Source organism: Harpia harpyja, chromosome 13 (genome assembly GCF_026419915.1).
Source record: "Harpia harpyja isolate bHarHar1 chromosome 13, bHarHar1 primary haplotype, whole genome shotgun sequence".
Classification (NCBI taxonomy): domain Eukaryota; kingdom Metazoa; phylum Chordata; class Aves; order Accipitriformes; family Accipitridae; genus Harpia; species Harpia harpyja.
The window spans coordinates 10,085,770-10,103,900 of NC_068952.1; the positions used below are offsets into that span (position 1 = coordinate 10,085,770).

At 37.4% G+C, this 18,131-nt stretch overlaps 1 protein-coding gene across 16 annotated transcripts in view; it reads left to right on the forward strand.

The window, feature by feature from the left end:
- The window catches only part of ESRRG (estrogen related receptor gamma), a 407,255-nt gene that overhangs the window by 283,378 nt on the left and 105,746 nt on the right, over positions 1–18,131 (forward strand). For all 16 annotated transcript variants that reach the window (XM_052805607.1, XM_052805616.1, XM_052805613.1 and 13 more), the window contains one exon: positions 8,075–8,191. In XM_052805607.1, the coding sequence (XP_052661567.1) occupies positions 8,075–8,191 (117 nt within the window). The remainder of the gene's footprint in view (positions 1–8,074; positions 8,192–18,131) is intronic.

An 18,131-nucleotide genomic window follows, 5' to 3' on the forward strand; every position in this document is an offset into this window, starting at 1 on the left:
CTAAAAATAGTTACAGGTCCATTGATTTTTAGGGTCTCTCCAGTTTTTGCTGTGCACTGTGTTATCTTGAAAAGTCCAAGCTTTCATTAAAAGAGAGAAAAAAAGAATTTTCAATTGACAGCTGCGTGCAAAGTCCTGTGTTCAGCACAGAGGTCTTGTACTCACTAGATATTTTGTGGTGAATATTTAGTGTAAATACATTTCTCAATTTTTATTTGCTCAGATATCATAAAGACTAGTAAGTACACATTTTGCATTAATAATATGTAATTACTCAGTGCCTGTAACTTAAACATTTCTGCAAGTGGATTGAAATGCTATTCTTGCTTTCAGTAGGAGGATGATAGGACTTAGAGATTCAAAGACGGTTTACTATTTGGTTTTATTTTAGCCTTCATCTCTCTAAAATAATGGCCTGCATCTGGACAACTTTCTTTCTCCGTCATTCCAAATCTTCAGGACTGTCATCTTTGGACTCTTTGAACTAGCATGAAAAGGCAGTGTGAAAAGCCTAGGTATTGATATGTTGTCTTCCTGGTAAGGCTTGTTGCAAAAGTGTCAGAGCTTACTGTTTCCTTGGACAGTGTTTGAATTTTCCCCACAAAAGCTAAAATATATTGCATTCAATAGTCCTTGTAGTTCTTGGGCTTTGGTTTTTTTTGTTTATATGTTTATTTTTTGCGGAAAAACTGTTGGATGAACAGTATTGAGGAAGCAATCTTCTGTTTATACGCAGGGTGAGTAAAGCAATAGCTGGTAAGAAGCCGTGCAGTCATACCCTCACTGTCTCATTTAAGAGCTTTATCCTTGAGAGTTGTTGCCTGTCCATGTCTCCTAACACAAACAAGACATATTCCATCCTGGGAATACTGTTGTCTTTTTGGTCATTACATGAACTAGACGAAGTCTGCCTTCTCATTTTATGCTGATCACCTAAGAGCCTTCAGCTTTACAGTTCTGCAGTAACATAGTTCCTATGGTCTTCAATGCCTGCCCAAACTAGGAGCTAGATTAAACTGCTTTGTACTTTCTTCATCTTTTTGGTTACTCAAAGTTGGTTTTAATCCCTTTAGTGTTCATGTTTTTCAACCCTCTTTAGAGTGTTTACCCATTACTAAGCCAGTTTGATCTGTAAACATACAAACACTTTACAGTAAATATATATTTTTTTTTTTTTTAAATCAGGAAGTTTTAATCAGGAAAGTTAGAACTAGCTATGTAATTCAGATAAGGTGACATTTAAAATGGGCAACATAAAGTTTGATTTGAAGTTGGACTTCACTGAAGTGGCTTCCAAAGGTTAATTTGCATCTCAAAGCTGACTCCTATAATACTGCACATCATTTTTGTGGAGGAAATGAAACCAAATTAAGTAAGATTTTACAGCTTTTCAGCATCTTTACTGGTAGCTAAGATGATAGGTTTTTATAGAAAGATAGGGTGGAGGCTTGCATCTTGGTGCAATAGTCTGTGGACCTTGGCTCTGGTGCAAAGATAGCAGCCCTCCAGTGAACCTAACACTAAATGTCACCTGAATCCATCATTACCTGATTAAATCATTTACCTTCCTTATATAAGTGAAAGTCTGTGCCTCAGCATTTCTTTCAAAGAATTTTTTAAGCAAGCAATGGTAGGTATCTTCCCTTTTCTCCTGATGTCTCTGTGCCTATGGGCCAACCAAACTACTGAGCAAGTATTTTTAATTCCTTCCAACACGTTTTTTAATCCTGTCATAATATCATTGTGTAACTGTGGCAGCCAAGCAAGATGAGACAATAAGATATAAACATGCTGAAATCTGAGAACCAGAGAGAAGTTTAAAAGTGTACGGATGGTTCTCTATTCTTTTTACTATCTTTTCTAATATCAGCCTCATATTGAAAATTATGGTGGTTTTTATGAGGCTGGAAACCTATCTACCTAAAGTTAGAGGCTGATGCAAAAATGTCATGCAGTCAAACCAACCAGCATCACCTTTACATTTTCGTTTTAAATCTCCTTTCATGTTGCTTTCTAGGAATAAAAGAAAAAGAAATAAAAAATAAAATTTAGAAGTTCTAAGTATATTATAGTTCAGTAACATAGTACACTGGGTTCTTTTAAGGAACTCAGCATAGTGATTTCATTTAAAATGTACTTTTGAGCTGGATGTATCCCTCTGTCAAACACCATCTTACTACTGTAGAGTTATTTAAAAACTAGCTGCTTCTACTGAGTTTTCTACTGTAACAGAAAAGGCAACACAAGCAGCAGAGACGTAAGCATAATCCTTCATACATGGTCCTATCATCTTAAAAAAAACATTTGAGACATTTAGGAACCAAATTCTCAAACGTTCTGTAACTCTGTGTGTGCAGTATTGTTTCTGAAGTCATCTGGGTGAAAAATTGTGATTACAGTCAACTTTAGGCTTAATCAGCTCCAGATGACATGTAGCAGAATTCATAGGTCTATAATTCCTAGAGCTATCTACAGTATCAGGTGAATCCATCTAAGGATTTGTCAGCCAGAACTGGATTCAGTTAGGTTCAAATCCAACCTCATTCCAACCTGACCCCATTTCTGAAACCTTATCGATAAGAGTACTTTTACTTGTGAAAATATTTACTCATACTTAAATTCAGTTGAGTTCTGACTGCAAAGTAGGGAACAGAACTGCAAGAACTAAAACTTTAACCTGAGAGAAAATATTTTTACTTTCCTCAGTTCAGCTTTGCTAAGGCCTATAAACATCAAATACATTTTTAAGTCCATCAGGGACTTTTTCTCTATCCTTCTTTTCCTAAGTTAGCTTATTACTCTTTATTTCCAACAGCACCTACTTCTCAGTTTCTCAAGAACTATTCTTTTCTGTTCTGGTTGGATTACATATCAAGGTGTGACCTAATGTACCATAATTCACTCTCTATGTTGGCTTAGATTCTCCTGTCTCTCTTTCTAAGACTTCTCTTTTATTAATTCCCAGAAGACCTATGGCTGTAATCCTGGCTACCTTTCATTTTCCAGAGTTTTCATGCATGCCAGTCCACAGACAAGCAGGTGTGTTCCTTTGGGTCTGTCACCCAGGAAGACAGAGCGTGAAGGTGGTACCTGGGGTAAACCTTACTGCAGAAGGAATTAAATCCAGTGATGCAGTAGCCTCTATTAAGAATAATGAGAACACTTGCTTTTTAAATACAAGTTTTTGAAAAAAGGTACTAGGTTACAGAAGCTCAAAGAGAAAGTTTGCGAGAAAAATGGGGCATTATTGAATATAAATAAAGAGATACTGAAATACAGTTTCACAAGCTGATTATAGCATAAAATTATTACACTGAAGGAATAATTAATTCCCCTCTATTGGTTTGCTTTTTTTCTTTTTTTTTTCTTTTTTCTTTTTTTTTTTTTTTGGACCTACATTCCCACACAGTAATAGTTTCAGTACTGGTATCTTCAGCATTCCTCCTGCTTTTCTAAGTGGCTCATGGCTACTCTTTCCAAATGCTTTTTCACCCTGTATCTCAGTCTTCCTCATGTCTTTTACTTGTCCAAAGATTTTCTGAGCATATTCCAATAGCTCACAGCAATGCTGTTACATCTTAAGTGTTATAATAGCAAATGTCGCAGTGTGAAAAGGGAAATAAAGCTTCTGCTAAGAATTGCTGTCTGCAGCTTCTATTCTTGTCAGTATTTCTGGAAGAGAGACCCCTGTTTCAGCCTGTCCCACAGGCTGGAGCCAGTTTCTAGAGCCAGCTTTGCACTCTTGGTATCTGTGAGGTTCTAAAGTTGTAACTCTTGATGACAGTAACTTCACTTTGAATAAGATGCCAATGTATAAGGCCCAGTGCTTTCAGTGGCCTCTCTGTCATGGTTCTCACTCCTACTCCACTGTTGCCTTGAGTGTCGCTTTCAATTCCATGCAAGAAATGGCCAAAATGGTCTCGAGAATCTTAGCTAATCCAGTCGTTTGCCTGGCTTGTAAAGCCATTGAGTTAGTCCCTGTACCATTAAAACTGTACTATGACTCCACATCTCATTCAGGTAACCTCCAAACCTCACCTGTGAGATGAAAAAAATGGTATCTTGGATCACTTATCATTGAGCTGTGTGTAAAGATCTGACAGTCTGAAGCGTGTAAAACCAAAGAGCCAGTTATGCAGCGTAAGTTTTAGCAGTTCATCCGCTATCTCAAGATCAAATGGCATCATATTTTTAGTGAGTCAGATGCTCCTGATAGGCACAGCGTGTTAGAATTATTTTCTCATCTTTTGGCTGAGATAATAAAATTTAACAAATTAGTATAAAAAAGGAACTGTTTTTAAATAAACATTCCTCAGTGCATGAGGAGAGAAAAGGGACTCAGGCTGGCATAAATCCTGTGGTATTATTACAGCACAGGGCAGTGTGTTTGGGGAGTGAAGATTTGACATATATTTTTATTTTCAAATGTCATACTAATTTACATTACTCAGCCCTTTAACTGCCAAACTGTAAAAGTCCATTACACTACTGAAAGGAATATACAAATTATCCCCTGGCACTTCAGGCAGGAGTTTTACATATATGCTGTTATTCTATCAGCCAGCTAGCTGCACAATTCTATTAAGGAGTAAGTGAGAAAATTATATTGCCTGCAAACTAATTGTACAAAAGACTCTGAAATAAGTAATCAGAGCCCAGTCCTTTCTGAAAACCAGCCAGGAGATATTACAAATTGCTCAATCGTTCTTGTCAGCCCAGTGTAAAGACTCAGAGCTGCCATGTTGATTTTGTATAACACAGCTACCTCTCCAACTGTTGACAGGACTGGGCAAACTCAACTTATGCTCTTACTAGCTGCTCGGTTTCAGCCTCTAGCATCATGCAGTAGACAAGTAAATGGTAGAGCTTCCTTCTGAATCTTCTTCATTGAAATAAAATGCAAATCTGAGCATCTTGAATGGATGTAGTGTACCTATGAAATTGTAGAGTTTCCCAAACACTCCTTCAAATAATTTCTTTATTTTTAAGGTATAGAAGTAAATAAGATATTACGAGAGCTCTAATGACCTGCAATGTGCAGTAAATCTATTTTTTTACCAAAAATATATCCACTAATACTTTGAGTGCTAGGTAAAATGCATTTTGAGTATGATATATATCCAGGTACATAACCATTGCAAAATTCCATGAGGTGGTTTTTTTTTGTTTTTAAGGAAAGCTCACTGGCAGAAATGAAGTCTATCCATGGGGATATTTGATAAAATACTGCGTTCATATGTGAAGTGGTGACAAAATGTTAGTTCCTTGAACTCCTACTGTGGTCTAGCCATATTCCAAAATGCTGAAACACTTTAGGGGAACCAACTGTGGCCATTGGTAAGATGTGGATCTTTGCTGCAGCAATAAATGCAGTTACTGTAACTCTGCTGTGTTCATTGGAGGAACTCTTTGCAACATCTTCCAGGTTTATTTTCTAACATCAAAAATTAAGATTGAACATCTGCTGTAAAATACAGTTCATTAAAGTAAAGTAGCCTAAATTGATAGGAGAAGATTGCCCCTCTAAGCTCAAGTACTGGAATCTAAGCGACTAGAGTAATAGCTCATTTTAGAGTTCTTTAGGTGGCAAGAATTTGCAGGAAAAATAAGTTGCATTGTTGGTGCATAATGTGCCGCACACTACAGACCCTTGCCATGTTTCACAGGATTTTGCGCAAAACTGAAATGTCAGGGTATGGATAAGCAATCTTGCTTATATTTTTCTGGTTTTGAATGCTACTTTTTGGTGTTGGCATCTGTACCTTTGTGATCTGTGCCTTTGCACAAGGACTCTGGCTGTAGTGGGAGTGCTCCACTTGCCTTGGTACAGAGCTTTGCTGCTTGAAGTTCTGTGTTGTAATCTCAATCTTGGTTTTGGTCAAGATCATTTCTGACCTTGTGCAAAGGTATCTTTGATCTTGGGCAAAGCATTTCTGATTTTGTTTCTTTTTTTTTAGATAGGGTTGGTAACACATTTATTACTATAATATGATGAAGTTAATTAGATACAATTTGTGAAAGGCTTTGAAGGTCTCACTGTGTAGTCGTTGTGCCTCACCAAGAATGCCTCGTTAGAGTGTGAGAGGATAATGTGAATCTTTTTTTAAGCTTGCCATTACCATCCTTTCCTACGTATCCTTCCACAAATGTTATTTCCTTACTTCGCTAATGCATATCGGAAAGAAGTTTTGCAGGAACTGTCGTGCTGAATTTCCTACCCACTGTATCCTTCAGTTTCTTAAATAGCTTTCTTCTCAGGAGCTAAAGAAGGGGAAGAGGACTAAACTGAAGTTTGAGTTTTGCCAGCAAGAACCATTAGCGTTCAGACATACCAAGATCTGTTTTACTCACCAGCATTGCTAAGTCAGTCATGCAGCAATGTTCAGGAGGAAGAAAGCCTGCAAAGGCCTGAAAAGGCTGTGCAAAGTATGCTGGTTGTTTTGGCAGAATATACGTTGCACCATGCAGACCTCCTTTATCATAAATACTTAACCAATTTTCAATAGGTGTAAGTAGTTTACTTCCTGTTGAATTAGCAGTTGCTGAGCATTTGAGTCTTTGTGCAATCCTGCAATCCACTAACGTGATATTTAATGAGGAGACATCAGTCTGGAGAAAGGTAGTCAATATAAATCAGTGTTTACAAAGTGTGATTAACTCTGAAATATTTCATCAATGCTGTGGTCCCAGGCAGACTCTATGCTAATTATTAGAACCTGCGCATGTTTCAGGGGACTTTGACGGACCCTGAGTGCAGCAAACATGGAGCAGCAAAATTGCAATTATGCTCGGACTGTCTCTGATGACAATTTATGCATTTGGTGTGATGACCTCTTGCTTCCCAAGAGGGCAATAAACAGAATGCATTTTCATTAAGATACTAATGCACTTAATCACAGGGGGAAAGGGTTAGAAAATAAAGAAATACCTTTAAAGCAAGATGTGACAGGCTGATGGGGAAGATACTTTATTTAAAAGTCAGTTTCCTGGTGAAACTTCGGACTGCTGCAAAGTCTGTCATATTGAATGTATGGGCAATAGGATGCATGGCTGGGCAGATGAATAAGCTGAGCTAAGCTTTTTTATGAAAAGTGCAGTGGTACTAGGGCAAAAGAGAACAGATGTTCTCCCGTTTGGACTTGGATACCCAAAGATGTGATTTTAAAAAATGTAAAGAAAATTACTCATAGGTATTTTACCCATTAATTTTCAGATGGGTTTTTTCTTATTTTTGAGGATAAATAATACGTACTGAGCAGTAACAAAAAAATTGAGACACTGGTTTGCCCGGGAGGGCTCATATTTAAGGATCTAGCTTGTTCTAGGCCTTAAGGAGAGTTGGGAGAGGCAGAGGCAAGCATCTCCCCCAGTTTTTGTTATTCTGACAGCTTGAGAGGAATGATCCTATTTCTGATGCTTCTCAGTACAAGAACTCTGTCTAAAGCATAGAGAGAAGGGGAGATGTCCTGGCTGAGAGATCTGACCTGGCAGCTGTAGAATGTGCTAGGTGTGGTGGTGGCAATGCTGGTGAACCCTGCCTGATACCCTGTGCCTGCTGTTGTGGAAGGAGAAGGGTGAAGCTCTGTAGTACCTGTTACAGTTGATTGTGCAATAAAGCATGACAGTCTCCTTTTTGTATTGTAGACAAAGAAAGACTCATGAAATTGGTGGAAAAAAAGGAAACGAAGAGTGCTCAGGTTAGGAGCCTAAGCATGTGGCTTGGTACAGACAATAAATGACAAAATTTTCTCCTCCTACCAGCAAGAATAATCTATGTGAAGGATTTTGCTAGGGACCGTGTATGGAGTCAGGCACAGACTCATGTTAATTGCAGTTTTGTGTATTTTTTTTTCATATAGCTGTCTAGATTTAAAAAAAAAAGAAAAAAGTCAAAAGGCTCATCCTTTAACTCAGCTTTTCATTTTTACTTGAAAAGTGTTTCTTTTCTATAGCACTGTTTACTCTTGATACATTCCAAAATTAAACACAACAGTAATTGTATCAGTACTTTGTATATCCATTGTGTTGATTAGTGACTGTGAATACCTCTCTTTTCCTGTACTTTCTATTACAGGTAACATAGAGTACAGCTGCCCAGCAACGAATGAATGTGAAATCACAAAGCGCAGACGCAAGTCCTGCCAAGCCTGCCGCTTCATGAAGTGTCTAAAAGTTGGCATGCTGAAAGAAGGTAAGGCTGATCAAGTCAATATGTATCTCTCTGCAAATGCATGCAACAATTGTAACGCAACCAGGAAAGAAGAGGTATCGGTGAGTGTTGTAATCAGTTATTGTAAAGGCAATTTTCATGTATACTTGCTCTTCCTGACCATCTTTTCTAAGCTATGGAATTACAGTGTATCTACATAGAGTTCATCTTCTCTGGAAAATTTCTAGCTATGTGTAGTACAGCAAAATGTACCCCAGCATTCAGTCTCCTTCAGAAGGTAACCGAGAGAATAATCATCCGAATAGATATCTTCTCATTTTCCTTAACACTTTAACATCATGAATTTTCAAAGATTTATTTCCTCCATTCATTATCCACTCTTAGTCTGTGCCAATTCTGGCAGAAACACATACTGTGCGTTCTTTTCCCTATTTTTACTCAGTCTTCATTTCATCAGGACAAACAAAAGGTTTATTTCTCAATTAAACAAGTAGAAATATTGAGTATGTCTACTGAAGTTACTGTAACTACACTGGAGCAAATGATGGCATACAGAAGAGGAGAATCCGCCCCTTTTTAAAAAAAAAAAAAAAAAAAAAGGCAAGCATGTGAGAACCCCTACTCCTCCCTGTAAGTATATGTTGAGTGTTTTAATTCATCAGTTACATTTTGAAGATACTGAATAACAGGTAAATATAAGAAAATGTTTCCAAGAAACAGTGCTGTCTCACCTGGAACCTGATTCATCTATGTTACAGAAAGAGGCAATTCGTTAAATCTTGGTCGCCTGCTATGGACTTCTATTTCTGTTAACGTACATGCAAAAATACACTTTTATGTGCATGTATTGTATACATTATTATTGTAGTGCGCTGTTACCACCAAGAAAGAATAACAGAAGATGTCATGGACTTCTGAGCTAGATAACCCTTTAAAATAAAATCAATGTAGTGTTTTCTAAATATTGTCTCCAGTGGAGAGTACTTTATGTTAAGCAACCACTTTAAAATAATCCTATGCAATTTTGCTTTGGCAGTGCTTAAAAAGTAGGTTTAATAGATGGCTGATTTTTGCAAATTGTTTGATGGTAATTTAAAACGGGTTTAAGTATGCAGCTCTCAGGGTAAAATCTAAGAACAACATAGACTAGTGGAGAGATGATGGACAAATTAGGCCTATCACGCACCTACAGACATATTCTTATTGGATTATACTTACTAAGAATAAACCTTGTTCTGTGCAACTGCTTTGGCAGATGCTATGATCCTGTGAGCCAAATCCTGCTGTCCTTAGTCTTACTTGAGCAAAACTCCTGTCAGATTCAATGGGGATTTTGTCTCAGTAAGAATGGCAGGATTTGACCCTCTCTTCCAGTGGTGATGGGAGGGTTCTTCACTTGCCAAAATCCTCATATAACTGACCACTGGGAGCAGTTACTTAAAGGTTAAATTGTGATGCTTAGATAAACTGTAGAAAGAAAGCAATGTCTGAGTATGGCACCTTTTGAAAGGGACTGTGCTTCTTACCATCTTTTTTCAGTAAGTTAAGACCCTGTATCACACCTAATACACAGATATATTGAGCAACTTGTTTGGAAACGAAACAGTAGTACCAAGAGTATATACAGGTGAATTGGTTTAGACCTTTTCTTTTAAATTTTGAGGGCACCATTGCATATCCATTAACATATATATTTAAAAATCTAGTCTGTGTGCTGCTTCTGGAACTGCATAAAGAAATTAAGTGACTCTTCTACAAATGAGTAATTATCTGTTACCAAAATTGTGCGCAGATTTACTATGTTTAGTTAGACAGTTCAGATGCTCATTGTGAATCAGATTTTTTGCATGAATGATCATTGTCCATGGATGCAAATCAGTCCCACAAGTTTGCTTAATCAGAATTTCATAAATTGTCTACCCTAAAAGTACATACCTTCTTCTGAAAGTTCTACAATGACAAAATAACTAATTCCTTTGAAAAGAAGGTTCCTTTGTTAGCCCCACTCCTGGGCACATCATAGTTCTTCCACTCATATTGTGTGAGTTTTTCTGTCAATACACAGTAAGATTTCTAATTATTTTTAATTACTGAGTCTTTTAATCTAGGGGACAGTTAGCTTATCTTCTTTTCAGGTATTGCTTATCTACCACCTAATAGGACAACCTAAAAGGACCTCCAAGGGCGTTTTGTTTTCTTTCCCGCTTTAGTGGCCACTTTTACTTTTGAAACCATACTGATTCGTGGTGCACTTTTAGCACTGTGAGTGGAATAGAGAGATTTTTTCTTTTGTTCTTGTTGGAAGGTAGTTTTGGAGACAGGTGGTGGTGTTTTTACCTATGGGAAAGTCTAGAGATGAGGTTTTGGCTTTGACCACATCCTTTATGCACAGAATGAAGAAAGATTATATACTTACTTCTTTCATATGTAAAGTGGTATAAATTTATTGATTAGCATGGACTTACACTGAGCTGAAATAATTCCTGCTGTATCTTAAACGTTTCTTTAGGTACAGACAAGGATTTCAGTCCCATGCAGCATGTCAGAGATCATGCTGCAGTAAATCTATTCAAATGTAAACCTGTTCAATTCAATTACCAGTTTATAATAAAATTTGCTGCTGCAGCCTCCACGTTTGTCACAGCAGTCTCTACATGCTGATGGCACAGCATGCCTGGAAATTGACAGCCTAAATCTATTTACAAAAAAAATTTAGTTGCAGACCTGAAATAAAATCAAGTTTAAGCAGCTTTGAGAGGAGCATCGTATTCCTTAGAAGAACTTCAGCGCATCTGCCAGTGTGCATCTTCTCCAGAAATCTTACCCTGTTAGTGGGGAGTTTTCTTCTAGAAATTTTCCTTAACAAACAGTTTTTAAATGTAATCCTAAGTGAAACAATTATCAGACATTGCGCTTCCCTTCACATTTGGAAGGACGTTATTACATTGGGATTTTGTGAATTGTCATATAAAATTCATGATAGAAATCACAATGCCTGAGAAAAGATCCTGAGTTATATTTTATTTTTTAGGGCAAGGTCCAAAAACCACTTACAGCCAATATATAGAGTGGCTTCTCTTATGACAGCTGCATGTTAAATCATTTATTGTGGGAAGATAATGGTGCTTTTCATCCACCATCCAGTGTTTCTGCGAGAGACCTAGTGTAAGGATTTTGGGGCCATGTCCTGGCGTCAAACCGTGGGAGGGAATTGGATTTCTGGTCACTTGTAATACAGGCTGGAGTGGGGAATTTCTGTACCTATTCTCAAGGATGTCGATGGGGCATAGCCAGTAACACCTAGATCAAGATTCTTAACAGTTTATAAGGTGTGGGCCAGAAGCTAGAGAAGGAAGGGTAAAGCAATGTCATACTGGGGTGAGCTGGAGTGGGATTGAAGTCCTGGCTCTTGTCTGCATCTCCTATTGAGTAGCACAAGAAAGTTACTACAGACTGATCCAGAGGAACATTTCATTTTGGCTTAGCCCATGGACTGTTACTTGAAAACATAACTCTAGGTGTATGGATGTTATATGAGTATGTGTTATGCTTTATATTGAAGCACTCAGTAGATACTGATGAGCCTTTAAGCACGTGACAAATATGAGGGTGTCATATTTTCACTTACTTTCCTAGGTAATGGTTGTTAGCAGCGCAGCAGGATACACTTTACTTGAAGAAATTCTTCTTTTTTCTATTTTTAATTTTGTCTGTCAGTATTACGAAAAATCAGATTTTCAAGGATCACAATTGGTTCTTCTCCTGAAATACAGTTTCTTTGACTGTGCTTATGTTTTGGTGGATTTTCTGAGATTCACAAGAACAGATGAAACAACATAAAGATTCTTGTGTAGTCTAGGGCGAAACTCTTCAAATGTATCCCTAGTGATGTCTTTAAATAATATTGCAATTGCTAAAAAGGGGTGGGGGGTAGGGGAAACAACAATTTGCCCTTTTTAAAAATGAACACTTTTAAGACATTCTCTAGTTTTCAGTTGGTTTATAATCAGTTTTTTAAGTTTGGCCTTTCAAACGCTTTGGAAGCCGGTGATTAGTTTGCTTCAGGTGGGAGAATTAAATCTGTGTTCATGTGCAAGATTGGGTGTTTTAGCTGTTTTCCTTTTTATACAGCTAGTTGGAGTGAGAAAAAGGGGTTGATTTTTTTCTTTTCTAAGAAGGAAAATTGGATGTAAAACTGTAAATTGGTATGGGAAATCATGGGTAGATATCTGACTTTTTTTTTTTTTTTTCCTATTGCTAGTCGATCTGGTTGAATTCTACTTTTAGTCTTCCATTAGTACTATATGCCTTTTAATACTATCTGTGGGACTACTTACTAGCATGTGTCTGTGATAGAAGATATTATTTCAAGTTTATGATGCTGCAGATCTTGCTCAGAATAGATGGCCATGTGAAATAATTCCACTGGAGTAATTAATTCCAAATTACTTTTTTGTTTCAGATGCAGCGTTCATATAACTGTTTTTTCAAGAGGTTATTCTGTCTCCATGGAGAAAATTGAAACATGCAAAGTGATAGCCTCAGTTTTATCTGTCCCTATATTTTAGCAATATTAAAAATTACAGTTCAGAGGGGAACCTATTGAGTGGCACTAACGCAGCTTTTAGACCGTCTAAATACTGTATCCTGTGTTAGCCCTCTCAGTTCTGAGCAGTGCTGTTTCGTACTTCTTAGAGGACTGTTGACACCAAAACATCTCCCATATATCTCTCATCTCTGATATCTGGATGTTTTCAGAATTTTTTATGGGTTGTTTGAAGTGGCTGATCTGCATTCCTTGTTATTTCAAAAAGTGTAGTTCATAAGTGGGTGATACATAAGGAAATAAATTTAAGTTTATTTGAAGAGTAAATTACACCATAATGAAATGGCAGAAAACTTGGGTTGCTTCACATAAGTATGTTTGTATTTTCCTTATGAATGGATGGCCCTTACAAATTATCCTCAGTCACTTTGTACCCAGTTAGAATAGACAGAGTGACAGAATTCCAGCTTATTTAGTCCAGCTATTAAAAATGGGGGGCCAGATCCTCACCTAGTATTAATGGAAGCTGGTGGAGCTACATTAGACTGCTGTTCATTTGGCAGGTTCAGCAACCTACGCTATGGGGAAATCAGCAATATACCTTTTCGTGTTTGTGAATCTTTACTGTTGCTAGCATGTTAGCTGTCATTCAGGCTCTGAAAATGAATGGAAACTCTCCAAGCTCGTCATCTGGCAATGCTGACTTCAGTGTAACCCTTCCCATCACAGTAGTGCAGTTAGCGTGTTGTACTTACACTCCTCACTGAGTAGCCGTTACCACTTCTCATTCATTCATTTGGGTTTTTTTAAAAAGTTTCATACAGTCCCTCAAAGTGACCTTAGCATCCCTTGGGCAGTGTTAAGGCAGTAGTCAGAATCTGCCTTGTGTGTAAAGGAAGTCTGTATTGTAAGTTTTTTCCTTCAGCACTGATCTGAATAAAAGCAATTACTGACAGTTTTTAAAATGCTTGAACATTTTAGATGGTCACAGTACTGTAATGAACCAGATTATTATACATCAGTTAAACTTCTTCTTAACATGCTAAAATTGGGGGTCTCTAAAGTATTTTTGCTTCACACTTTGAGGGGTTTCATTAATTCAAATATAAGAATACTTTTTTTTAAAGAGATATGTGTATTTTAAAGCATAAATTACTGAGTTTATTATGCAAAGATTACCATATGAACATCTTTGGCTTGTCTTCAGCAGCAGATTGGATTAAATTATCATATTGATCCTTTCTGGGTTTGGCAATCTATGAAAATGAATCTGATACAGCAAGGAGAATAGGCAGCTTGAGTTTACTCTTATGTGAAGAGTTGCAGATTAATGGATTCTCTCTCAAAATAATAAATAAAACTAAGCAATCCTCTTTATAACTAAAAATGTGTTATCACCTATGTTTTGAGGCTAGCAAAAAAGCCTGCTTAATAGGATTCCTCCTAACAACATCTCCTTTGAAAAGACCTGTGCATAAGACATTGCCAAGGTAAATTTCTCTCACAAGTCTAATATCATTAGTCTGCTGAGAAGAAAGCAGAAATTATTGTGGAGGAAGTTTTAGTTTCTGCTGCCTTCAGAAATTAGAACAAAGGGAAAGAGAAAGCATTAATGGTATTCAAAGAAAATATTTCTGTACAGGATGACAGTTAATAGAGCGGCGTTGACCTCAGTGATATTTCCTATGCTCTCTATTGTAATATTACACTTAAGGAGCTCCTTCATTAATGCAGGATATTAAACAAAGTTCCCGTGTTACAACATCAAGAGATAACACAGTGGGTCTTCTGTTGAAGTCTCTTCTGTATATCAACCCTTTTCTATGTTTCAATGTATTATGAGGGAGTTTGGTTTCTAGTGCAGGTATTTTTTGGAAGTGTTTCTTTTCCTGTTCTTTTCCCTTCTTCCCCCCTTTCTTCCCATTCCCCCTTTTCTCCCCCGCCGTTTCCCCTTCCATCCCTTTCCACCTTTTCTTCCCACCTTCTCCCCTTTTCTTCCTCCCTTCAATTTTTCCCTTCCCTTCCCTTTTATTTCCTCCTTCCTCCCTTTTCTTTCCCCCTTCTCTCTTGCTCTCCTTTTCTTTCTTTCATTCAACCTGTGCTTGGTTTAATATATACTGGGACCTGTTAAATCTCCTTGGAAACAATAGAAACTAATCTCTAAGTGTTGTTGGTGTTCGTAAGTAGGCCTCTTTCCTCCTAACCAAAATGTGGCCTGATAGCCCAGTTCACACATTAGAACTGACAGCCCAATTTGTCTGCCGTAAAACACGGCTCATGACTATCCACTCTCTGTAACTGATGAGGAAGGCCAAACTATTCAGCTGCAGGTTAGTGTTTATAGTGAGCTCAAGCAACTAGCATTTCTATTAATCCATTTAAAAAATACTCAAGGAAAGGCAAATATTGGAGATGTGGATATTCTTTCTGGGTTTAGAAATCACATGAACGTACCTACAGCTAAGACCAGCTGTCGGCCTCCTGAGAAGTTCTCACGGTGCTTGTGTTGCAGCGTTGTGCTGGTCTGGTTTATGTTCTGCCGCTGAACGTTTTTAGTTCCCGTAATCTCATTGGGAATGAAACAGAGAAGTCCCAGCAATTCACTGGAGTCAGTCTTTAAACAAAATTTCTCTCCTTCTAGATAATTTTTTTTTTTTTGCAGTTGTCACTTTATTCAAATACTCCACTTTCATAAAAGGCGGTATGAAGTGAATGTAGTGAATGCAGTATCGTTTACATGTCTGTGTTTGAGAACTATTTACATTTCTTGGCTTTCCACAGATTTGTGAATGTATTTTTTTAGACATCAGCATCTGCAGATCTGGGGTCAAAGCTGTTTGCTGGCACACTCATCTGCAGCTTCCTTGAGATTAGATGTTAGGCTTGATGCTGCTCCCACAGTTGTTACTGGTGAGAATCCCAGTGACTGCAGTTGTTTGCAGGGTCAGGCAAGCATCGCTGAAGAATGCATTGGGCCTATAGTTACTCTGTAGTTTTGTTATTAAAAATAGTGAGTTTGCAAGATTTTGAATGGGATTAAAATCTGCGGTATTCTTCTTAGTGCACATACCTTACCTATTACTTCCTCAGAATTAGTAGTAGGTTCTGCAGATTGAAGGGTCTACCTAAATTGGAATACCATTAAAAATTAATCACTTTATGATGAGAAAATATTAGTACAATCTGAGGTTGTTAACTGAACATCCTCATTTGTCATGTTTCTTCTTTTGATCCTAAAATAAGGAAGCAGTATTTTTCTAATTTTCTAGAAATTATTATTTCATTTTTAAAAAAAGATATTTAGTGGATTTAGTCCCTGTGAACATTTGCTTATGCACTGAAAGTACAGTGACAGCAATATAAGTGATAAGGGAAGGTAGAGACAAGTCTGAAGGATGTAGGACTGTGTATGATATGGCATCTTTTCCCATGAGCTCCCAGACAAATAGCTGCCTTTAATTCTTGGTCTCTGCCACCCATAAACACATACATCAACATGGCACTGCCATTTATTGCAGAGTGCTTGAATTCTTATACATGGGTCCTGCCCTATATTAAATAGGGGTCATTTTGTAAAGAGTGTCATTAATGTTATTTGTATTCTTCACTTTTCTCTGTTTCTGCTGTGCAGATATTGGCACATCCCGTGCTTGAGTGGAATAGGTTTAGCATCTCAGGTAGAAGGTGCATTTAGCAGTGATGCATATGCATATCTCTAAAATGCCACTTTGGAGCCAACCCCTTCTTGTATTTTACTTAGCCTTTACTTGGGCAGCACTCGCATCTCCTTAATAAGACTTTCACTGTGTAAAACCTTAGTAGAAACAACAGGTTGTATGATAGGATTATTTGGGGTGAAGTGCTGAAGTGATGTAGGTGCTGTTAAATAGAACCCATGTGGCAGATGCACAGGCAGACTTTTGCTGCTTGGAATGGATTGGCACCAAAAAACTTGGAAGCTGAGGAACTCTGTTAGCCTCTTCACTCAGCCAAAGCAATGAACATGTTGAGAAGCACTAAAATTACCATCTGCAGGTGTTACCTCTGACCTCATATAGTGCCATCCCTTAAATATTTCACACTTATACATCTCTGCTGTCCTACAAAAAAAAGTTTGAATCAACATGGTTTATTGGGATGTTAATGTAACTAAGCCACAGTCTTCTCTCTGGTCAGCCATTGTCCTTTTTTAAGCTGGAGGTGTTTTTACCAGTGGTGGGTCTTTGTCACATCTACTCACTGAGTCACTATGTGAGGCTGGAATATTATTTCATTTGCAGTTTGTAATGTGGCTTTTGTGGTTGGAAGTCAACAGCCTGAAATCTGAAATAAATGTCATCTTCAGTAGTGAATTGTCATTATGTCAAATTTTGCCCTGCTTACTAGCTATTCTAGTAATAGATCTCATCTAACCAGACTTTTCTTTTTTATTTTTTTCTTTTTCTTTCTTTTTATTTTCTTTGGCTGTTTATGTGACAGAAAAGGAAAACTATGGGGGGAGTCTGTTTCCCTCATAATAGTGACTTAATATTGCTATTAATCTTTATAAATGAAAAACATAGCTTTATTTTAAGCTTCAATAGTCTTTTATTAGATTAATGATTCTGGAGAAAGTCAGACACAAGCTATGTTACATATATTCACTTACTGAATAATATCAATATTTTCCTGTTTGCTCTTTATTGTTCCAACAAAGTTAATATGTTTATCTATTTTTCTCTTCTTAAGCATCTGGTTTTAGTTCTCAGGATCATCAGGTATAACATCAGATGTCAATTTGATTTACAGTTTTAGTGCAGCAGATCCAAAATCAACACTCTGTACAACTCGCATAGGATCTTATTGCAGTCCACGTTAAAAGTTAATTATCCAAACAGTTAATTTAGAAAAATTAAAATACTTTCTAAAAGAAAGTCTGTGTGATACTGTTCTATAATCAGCTTAACTCCAGTCTGTGCCCTTAGTGGCAGAATTGTTGGTGTGCTGGAGATATTTTGCAGCAAAACTGCTTGACTAACAAGAGGGAATGTTGGTAACTTGCTGCATGCTGAGCACATGCAGACCCTAGGAATCAACAAATAATATAAGACCATCACCCTCATCTTTTGTCTCCTCCTTTTCTTTCCTTTTTCTAGCCAAGAGGTAGTCCATATGGCGGTGCTGTTCTTGTCATTTTTAGTCAGTCATATCAAGATTATTTATTTTATCACCATTGCCCTTTGTCTCTTTCTAATATTCCTTTTCAGTCCTGTGGGTGGCTGACTGAAGAAAGGCTTTCCAGACAGACCATGTCTTTTGTTCTGGTCTGAATCAATCAACAGATCGGTCTTATATCATTTGTTAAACAGTTGTACAGCCACATGTTGCTTTTCATGACAGCCTGCCAGATTGGGTTTACAATGGTGTCCAGTGTCT